This window comes from Heterocephalus glaber, unplaced genomic scaffold (genome assembly GCF_053883595.1).
Source record: "Heterocephalus glaber isolate CG9 unplaced genomic scaffold, H.glaber_assembly_v1.0 deba00001773, whole genome shotgun sequence".
NCBI lineage: Eukaryota > Metazoa > Chordata > Mammalia > Rodentia > Bathyergidae > Heterocephalus > Heterocephalus glaber.
The window spans coordinates 7,599,675-7,608,813 of record NW_028258463.1 but is presented as its reverse complement, the minus strand read 5'-3'; the positions used below and the strand labels follow the sequence as shown (position 1 = coordinate 7,608,813).

The window sequence follows — 9,139 nt, the reverse complement described above, 5'->3', positions numbered from 1 at the left end:
CTTTATCTTCAAGGACTCATATGGTCTAAGACCCTGCTGGATACCTGAAACCCTGGATGGAACCACACCCAATATACTGAGACTTGGGGAGCCGGAAATGCATCCCTGTAATCCCAGTGCTCAGGAGGCTGAAGCAGGAGGATCACAATGAGTTCGAGGCCAGCCATGAGTCCCAGACCTACATAGTGAGACACTGTCTCAAAAAAAAGAAAGGAAGAAAATAAATAAATAAATAAATTGGAATTTTGACCCAGGTTCATTTAATTGTTAGCATTTCCTATTATAAATCCAATAAATATCATACAAATATAATTCAATCTTATTACACTGTCCATAATTAACTATTAATGTTTCATATTTTTTCCTGATCTTCTCCCATACTTTTTCACAATGCTGTAGTTTGGTTTGGTTTGATGTTTTTCTTTTTTTTGAGACAGAGCCTCATTATGCAAGTCAGGCTGGCCTTGAACCCACTATGGAGCCCAGGCTGGTCTGGAATACTCATTGATCCTCCTGCCTCGGCCTCCTGAGTGCTGGGATTGCAGGCGTGCGCCATCACACCAGGCCAGTGCTATAGTTTTGCATTTTTCGCATCTTACATCATGAAAATTTTCTCAACAGAAGACTCTTCAAAAATGTGATTTCATTTTATGTTTTATTTGTGCTGGTTTCCTAAAGTGAAGACTTCATAATGTATTTAACCATTTACTGTCAGCAAGATTTACTTGTTTTCCTTTTCCATAAATTCTGCCATTTATATGGTTTTAACAGAATTGCATTTTAACAGAATTGCATTTCTGGTTATTTCTTCAGGATAGTTTCCTAGAAGTCATATTAGTGAGTGAAAGGGGATCCAGGTTGAAAGGCTGTCAATTGCCCAAGAATTGTGGGTCAAAGAGGATGGCCGAAGCAAAGCCTTTCGAAGAAAAATAACTACTACTGCCAAACTGCTTTTGAGGAGTCTTCTAGCCAGGCATGAGGTGCACGCCTGTGATCCCAGTTACTCCAGAGGCTGAGGCAGGATAATTGCCAAGTTTAAGGCCAGCCTGGGACACTTAGGGGGACCTTGTCTCAAAAGAAAAAGGGGGGAAAAAAAAGAAAAAGGCATCGAGACTGTACCTTGGTCCTAGACAGCTTGCTTAACATGCCCAAGGCCCTGGATTCAATCGCCTGCACTCAACAACAAAAATTAAAGAAATAAAAAGAATTCTATTTTTGTGATAAATGCGAGATGACATGTTTAAACGTTGATTTCTTTGATTAGTAAGCTTAGACATTCTTTCCTGCAGTTCATAGTTCTTTAGGGAATTGCCCGTTTCTGCGCGTTCATGTCTCTCATGGAATTTCTCTTGGAATGATGTTTTTACAATATAAATATTTTATTATTTGATTATTTTGGAGGTTTTGGAACAGGGCCTCACGATGTAGTTCAAGTTGGCCTTTAACTCTCCATGTAGCCCAGGCTGGCCTAGGACTGGCGGAGATCTTCCTGCCTCAGCCTCCCGATCGTTGGGATTACTGGTGAGTGCCACCACGCCCGGCTACAATATATCTTTTCAAACTATCCGTTTGCTGGCCAGTGAGTGCTGAACACCGGCGGAGCCCCACAGAAAACAGGCTCGCAACTTCGGAACCTTGCAGCCCGCCTCCATTCCATATGGAGGAGGGCGAATTTCCCCGAATCCCGGGGTGAGAATTGCTGCAAAGGCGTGGGCTCGCCAGGCCTCCGAGTAACGTCTCGCGGGATCTCGGCAATCGGGGGGGGGGGGCTGGGCTCCGACCCGACTACAAATCCCAAAATGCAACGCGCCTCGAGGCCCGAGCGCCCGAATGAAAACGGGGGGCCCAGGTCATGTGTCCGCCAGCATCAGCGGTCCAGTCATCTCTCCCACGCCTTTTTCTTCAGCTTCCACCTTGGTCGCCATTTTGTGCGCGAGGTTGGGGAACCTCGGAGTCCCGCCGACTCTATGGTCGAGCGTTTCGGGGCTCCGACCAATCCTAATCTAGATCTCGAAGGAAAACCCCTCCTTTACCCGCATGGAGGCGGGAATTGCCACGAAGCTCCTGTGGAGAGAGAGGAAGAAGCTGAGCACGACCAATGAGAAAAGAGGAATCGAGGACACCAGCCAATGGGGACGCGGGGGGATGGCCACCAATGAGCGCAGAGGGAGCGCGGGACACGTGGGTGGGGGAGCCCAGCCTGAGACTAAGCGCTAAAGCTGCGAGGTGAGTCAGTCACCTTGAGCCGGGCGAGGCCTGTCGTGGATCAGGGGCTGCGGGGCAGTGGGAGCGCAGGTGATGGGGCCGGCAGCGGGCAATCGGCGGGGTGTGGGCTGGGCCGTGAGGAAGGGCATTGCCCCGGGGCCGGGAGTGGAGCCTGATGGATTCCTGTCCCCTGCTCCGTGATGAGCGGGGCCCGGGTGAGCGGGGCCCAGCTGGATGAGGGGGCGGCTGTGTCGCCCGGGTAGGATTCCCGCAGCGTCTGCCCCGCATCCGCCCGCAGCTTCCCGGGAGACCGCCCGCTTTTGCAGCCTGTCCCTCTGGGGCCCGGGCCTCCTCCCCTTCCTTCCGTCCTCCGTGACTTTCCCGCTGCACTCGGGCGGTGGCCCGGGGAGCCCGCGCCGCCCCTCGCCCCAGTCCCCTCCCCGCCGGGCACGGATCGAGGCCCGAAGGGTCGGGGCAGGGCGGGCGGGGTGCGGGGACGGCAGAAGGTCGCCGCTGCAAGCTGCCAACCGGGCTGGCAGGTGCACTGCTGCTTTGTTGTTAAATGTCTCAGCAGACTGAATCATGCCGACCGCCGGGGCCCTGCTCCTGTCTCCGGCGCTGGTAAGCTGCGCCCCGGCTGCCCTGGGTGCCGGGTATGGGGTGGGAACCCTGGGTGTTTAATGAATGGGTGAGAGGAGGCTGGCTCTTTGGGAAGGTTCTAGGACGGGATGCAGGTAACCCCGGTTTATTCGGGTGAGCAAACAAGCTGTTTCGTCTTTGGCATGCAGCTGACCTTTACTCCCAGGCTGGCTTCACCAGAACCCGCGAGTCTCCTGCGGCAGGGACTCTCAGCTTTTAAAAACTTCAGTGCTCAGGCCGCACCTTGGGCCAGTTCCATCCGACCCTGGGAAGAGGGATGGGAGCCCAGGCATTTTCCTTAGAATTCCCAGGTGACTCCAGGACTGTGGCGTTTCAGAGCCCTGGCACTGAAGAATATTTCCAGACAGTCCGGTGACAGAGAGCTCGCTTTGCTGGGTGTCCTGGCCCACCTCAAGGGTGTGTAGCAGCGAGAACATTCAGCACATTGCTCCTCGTGGATTCCTTGGCAGTCTAAGTCCAAGCCCCTCCAGGGCCCCTGCTTTGATTTTCTGTGGATTTTTTTCTTTTGGTTTTTTGAGACAGGGTCTCTTAGTGTAGGTTCTCTTCCATTCTGCGACCCTGACTGAGGTTGTGGCTGTAGATGTGAACTTTGGTACACATTTCTCTTGTTTCATTTTTGGTGCCAAGGACTGAACCAAGAGCCGTGCCTTCTGCCGGAAAGCTAAGCCTGTGGCCTGGTACAGGGTCCCAAACCCTGGTGGTCATGGCTGCCAGCCACACTGGAAGCTCAGGACAGCTGGTTCTGGTGCAGGCCCCCTGGTAGAAACAGTAATAAATGAATGGGCTTTGGAACACAACCTAGTTTATGATTTCGCAGCACTTCGGCCGGAAGCTTGTTAGGATATTTTCGCTGCTGATCTGGAGGGATGTGTCTTTCTGATTTTCCAGATCCGATGTTGTACCAGGGGTCTGATCAGGCCTGCCTCTGCCTCTGCTTCCTTCCTGAGCAGGCCCCGGGACCCATCTAAACCGGTAAGAAGCAAGGGCCCCCCTAGCGGTCTCCTAGGCAACCATCTTTTAGGTTAATGAAGTTGCTCTTTTCTGGTACCAGGGATTGAACTCAGGTCCTTGTGCTTTCGGGGTAGGTGGTGGCACCACTGAGCTAAATCTCCAACCCTGTCATTGCTTTTAAGTAGGAGGATCTGTGATGTTCTGGTAGTTGTGAGTCTCCAAAGGACACTGTCATGGGTGAGAAACTTGCAAAGGTAGCCCCAGGTGTGGTGGCGCACACCTGTAATCCCAGCACTGGGGAGGCAGAGGCAGGGGGATCCCTGTAAGTTCAAGGCTATTCTGGGCTGCATAGGGAAACCCTGTCTCAAAAGGAAAGAAGTTTGCAGGAGTGAGGTTTATCTGATGCATGCAGACCACAGGTCCTGTTCCCAACACTCTCCGCCCGAGTGTCCTGTGCCTGTCGGGTGGGTGGTGTCCCCCCTCCTGCAGCTCCATTCTGTCCCTGCCCCTTTGTAGGCATCCAGCAGCGCCCCCCAACTCCAGGTGGCCAGGCGGGAATTCCAGACCAGCGTGGTCTCCAGGGATATTGACACAGCAGCCAAGTTTATTGGCGCTGGGGCCGCCACCGTGGGCGTGGCCGGATCCGGGGCTGGCATCGGAACCGTGTTTGGCAGCTTGATCATTGGCTATGCCAGGTAAGTTGGGCTGGCCCGGAGCAGCTCCTGCACACACACATACACACACCCACACACCACACAAGTCCCAGCAGGAAAAGTGGCCTTCAAGTGTCTGCACCTTGATTTCTTCTGCCTCCTGTTTTCTCCTGTGGTCTCTATCAGGATATAAATATGTGAACGGGACGTAGTGGCACATACCTGTCATCCCAGTACTTGGGAGGCTGGGGCAGAAAGATCGCCTGACTTCCAGGCCAGCCTGGGCTTCATAGTGAGACCCTGTCTCTAAAAACAAACAGAACAACGGCAAAAGGAATTTAGGGCCGGGGGCCGGGGATTTAGCTCAGTTCGTTCCGCTACCTGCCTTGAAAGTGCAAAGTCCTGAGTTTGATCCTCAGTTAAAAAAAGAAAAAGAATTTAAATGTGTGTCCCTCGGTTTGCTGACTTGCTACTCTGCGTGCCCGCAAGTCCCCAGGCTAGGCGAGGCAGCGCTGTGTGTGCCCTCTGCCCTCCCCCTGGTCTGGCATCTGTCTCTGTCCCCGGCAGGAACCCGTCTCTCAAGCAGCAGCTCTTCTCCTACGCCATCCTGGGCTTCGCCCTGTCCGAGGCCATGGGACTCTTCTGTCTGATGGTGGCCTTCCTCATCCTCTTTGCCATGTGAGGTGACCTCGGGTTGCCCGCCATCCTGGTGCTGGGCCACTGAGCTGTACCATTAAACCACGTTTCTCTAAGCTGCGTGCTGTGCCTCTGTCCTTGAACCTTGGGAACAGGTGGGAAGAAGGGCTTGGGCCAGCTCTGGGGAGCAGGAAGTCCCTGGGTGGGGCTGGCAGTCAGGACAGCCACAGCCGGAGGGCAGAAGTGTCCTTCCTCTCCCTGGAGGGAGGTGGTTTCCCTCACATGCCCTGTGTGTGTGTTGGTGTGTAACAGTTTTGAAGGGTTTAATGTGCACAAAGCGCTAGTGTTTTACTACAACTCTTGACTTTTTTGGTTTTGGTTTTATTGAGACAAGGTCTCACTGTGTAGTTTAGGCCTTGAACTCGCTCCGTAGCCTTTGAACTCCCAGCAATCCTGCCTCAGCCTCCCGAGCGCTGGGATCACAGGCATGCACTACCACACTGGACTCTGTTGTTCCTTTATTTTTGGTACCAGGGATCGAACTCAGGTCTTTGTGCTTGTGCAGCAGGCAGCGAAACCACTGAGCTAAATCCCTGGCCCTCTGTTCTTTGAAGCCCAGAGGAAGCATATGCCATGGACAGAATTAACACAGGCCTTGAAGACATGGTTGGTCTCAAATTGGATGATTTCAAAAGGAGTAATAACTCATAAGTGGTACCCGTCGGGTGAAAACCTTACATCTCTGCCCTAATTAGTATGCAGGACACCTTCCAACATACAGGCAATTAGCAAGAAGAGTTAAAATACACAGGCTGGGGGTGTAGCTCAGCGGTAGAGCTTGCTGTGTGTGCTTAGCCTGCGTGAGGTGCTGGACGGTCCTGCAGCCAGGCAAGGTGGTGTGCGCCTGTGATCCCAGCACTGGGGAGGCTGAGGCAGGAGGCTCGCCGCAAGCTCAGGGCCAGCCTGAACTACATAGCAAGACCCTGTCCCCCAAAAAACCCCAAAAAGGAATCCTTGTGTAGGCAAAGGAACAGCGGGGAGCTGCCTAGGGTCCCACAGCTGGGATTCCAGCTCCACACCTGTGCTCTTCACGTGCCCACTGATGTACAGAAGGTCAGCAACTGCAGTGAGGCCACATGGCAGGCCCACCTGACACTCTGGTCACAGCCTCTGTACCTCGGCATCCCTGGGACCCGGTGATTCTTCCAGGTGGCGGTGCAGAGTGCTTAGCAGCGTCCCCAGGCTCTTCCCCCTAGGTGCCGGGGCACAGCCCCTATCCAGTGGTGACAGCCAGGTGACAGACATCCCTGTTCACCTCTTCACCACAAGAGACCCCCTCAAGCTCGCAGCCAGCAGACCAGCAAGAACCTGAAACAGAGCCCGGGGCGGCCGGGCTGGCAGCCTGAGCGCCATGACCTCGGGTGTCCCATTGGTGTCCTTGCCAGTCCGAGGCCCTGGAGGTAATCAAGGAACAGCCCCCAGGGGAGGGGATTGCCCTTTCCCTCCTGGGAGTGCCAGGACCTATTTATATGAAGAAGCTGGGAAGAATCCCTCTGTCTTCCCAGGCTGCACGCGGCCTTGCACTTGCCCCACTCACAGATCCGGGTCAGCTGGGCTGGGAGTGTGGTCGGTGGGCTCCTGAGAACAGGTCTCCACCCCATGAGGCACCAGTTAGTCCCGGAACCTCTTTATCTCCAATCTGGTCTGTTGATTGGGACCATTTTGCTTAGTGCAAAATATCTGTAGCTGAATACAGCCATGTATTGTTCTCAGGTGAGAGTCCACAAGGGTGACCAAGCCGGCTTGGTGACGCACACCTATGGTCCCAGTGCTTGGGAGCCTGAGGCAGGAGGATCTCCCTGAATTCAAAGGCACCCTGGGCTATATAGACTGTCCCTCAAAACTAAAGAAGAGGTGGTAAAAACAGATGGTAAATGTTTAAACTTTTAAACATTTATTACAATAAAGGATACATCCTTAATCCTCAAAATATTCCCTCTCACTTCAAACACATTTATCCCATCATTCTTGCCACTTTCTGAAACAGTTCGGCAAGTCTTTTTTTTGGTACCAGGGATCCAATTCAGGACCTTGTGCTTGCGAGGCGCACAGTGCCACTGAGCTAAATCCCCGGCCCTTGGCAAGTCCTCTTTCTTTCTTTTTTTGTTTGTTTGTTTGTTTGTTTGGTACCAGGGATTGAACTTGGATCCTTGCGCTTGCACAGCAGGCGGTGGAACCACTGAGCTAAATCCCCGGCCCTCCGCAAGTCCTCTTTCTTGAGGGTCCTTCCGAGGAGCGATCATGAAACGGTGATATTGCTGCCAAGTGGCACCCAGCAGAAACGCAGGCTGGTGAGACTGTCATATGTGACCTCGTCCACCTCATTCCCTGGATCTGACACTGTGGCCTCTGGCTTGTCCCCAAGTCCAGATGACCATGATGGTAGTAACAAAAAAACAGTGAGGAGGGCCGGGGATTTAGCTCAGTAGTTCTGCTGCCTGCCTCGAAAGCACAAGGTCCCGAGTTCGATCCCTGGTACCAAAAAGGAAGTGAGGAACAACCTCATTAAGGGCTCAGCATGGACCAAGAGTATGAGCTTGGAGCCAGTACAAAGGGCCCTACACAGACAGCAGGGCTGTCCATGACCTCCCTGTAGCTTCCTCAAATGGGAATAAGAAAAATCTGTGAGCTGAGCAGAGGCCTATAATCCCAGTCCCTGGGAGGCTGAGGCAGGAGGATCTCTTTAAGAGTTTTGGACCAGCCTGGGCTACACAGTGAGTTCAAGGCCAGCTTGAACTACATAGTGAGACCCTGGCTCAAAAATAAATAAAAATAAATAATAAGTGAAAATAATACATCTAGCTGGTTCACTGGATGTCTCTATACACCTTAATATTACATATATCTCATTAATACACAATTTTTTTTAGTACTGGGGATTGAACCCAGGGCCTTTGCACTGAGCTACATCCTTATCCCTTTTTCCCGTTGTTTTGGGGTTTTTTTTCCTTTTTTGGTACTGGGGATCAAACTCAGGACCTTGTGCTTGTGAGGCAGGCTGCAGAACCACTGAGCTAAATCCCCAGCCCCCTTCTGTTCTTTTTTGAGACAAGGTCATGCTATGTAGCTCAGGCTGGCCCTGAACTCATGCCGATTCTCCTGCCTCAGCCTCCTGAGGGCTGGGATTATAGTGTGTGCCACACCTGGCTCTGATAGATATATTATTAAATTATTAAGCATAGCTACTATTACCAGGGAGCCTTAAAATACCCAGTCCAGCTTCTGACTTTCCCTTTCAGGTCAGGATTTATGGCCTGGCGGGAGGTTTCATTAACCCTGGCACTGAACCAAGACAAAAACAGCCCCGGGACAGGAGGGGAAGGGAAGGAGCTTGCTGGTGTCTTAGAAAGAGTTGAGGTGCAGCAGTGACCTGACTCCGGGCACTGCTCAAGCCCTGTCCTTTGGGGAAGGCATCTCGCATGAGCAAAGGGCTGCCAAACACTGTTCGAAGAGATGGCTGGGGCTGGGGCTGGGGCTCAGTGGCAAGTACTTGTCTAGCAGGCTCCAGGCTTCCATCCCCAGCACCACACAACAAAAAATTTTTAAACAGAGCTGGGTGTAGTGGCGCACACCTGTAGTCCCAGCACTGGCCCATCACATCTGACTTCATTTTCTTTTTGTGAGACAGAGTCTCATGTAGTTCAGGCCGGCTGTGAACTTGCTATGTGGCCCATGCTGGCATCAAACTTGTGGAGATCTTTCTGCCTCAGCCTCCGAGTGCTGGGATGACAGTCATGCATCACCCCTCCCGGTGAGGTGCTGATTATTTGTACAGTGCTTGCCGCTTTACAAAACGCTTCTGGAAATGTCACACTTATCCTCAGAGAGACCTTGACAGGCGGGCATCAGTGCCACCCCATGCGCGTGGAAATAGGGAAGAGCATGGATCAGTTTAAAACTGGAACTTCTGAACCCCATAAGCATTTTCTGTTCCCTGCACCATCGCTACCAGGGCCTGCGCCAGGGAGGAGCGA

The 9,139-nt window shown here is 52.7% G+C and overlaps 1 protein-coding gene across 4 annotated transcripts; it reads left to right on the top strand.

Annotated features, from left to right (window-relative positions):
* Positions 1 to 2,135: 2,135 nt before the first annotated feature.
* Positions 2,136 to 5,221, top strand: Atp5mc1 (ATP synthase membrane subunit c locus 1). Of its 4 annotated transcripts, none has more exons than XM_021239855.2 (5): positions 2,136 to 2,226; positions 2,780 to 2,826; positions 3,754 to 3,837; positions 4,333 to 4,511; positions 5,037 to 5,221. In XM_021239855.2, exons 2-5 carry the CDS (start codon positions 2,788 to 2,790, stop codon positions 5,149 to 5,151), a joined length of 417 nt encoding a protein of 138 aa, XP_021095514.1. In that variant the 5' UTR covers positions 2,136 to 2,226; positions 2,780 to 2,787; the 3' UTR covers positions 5,152 to 5,221.
* Positions 5,222 to 9,139: the final 3,918 nt, after the last annotated feature.

What these genes read in the sequence shown, in the direction of transcription:
- Atp5mc1 (XM_021239855.2), top strand. Translation starts at nt 2,788, where the DNA reads ATGCCGACCGCCGGGGCCCTGCTCCTGTCTCCGGCGCTG. An exon ending in TGCTCCTGTCTCCGGCGCTG is followed by an intron (nt 2,827 to 3,753) that starts GTAAGCTGCGCC and finishes CTGATTTTCCAG; the next exon opens with ATCCGATGTTGTACCAGGGG. An exon ending in TTGATCATTGGCTATGCCAG is followed by an intron (nt 4,512 to 5,036) that starts GTAAGTTGGGCT and finishes TGTCCCCGGCAG; the next exon opens with GAACCCGTCTCTCAAGCAGC.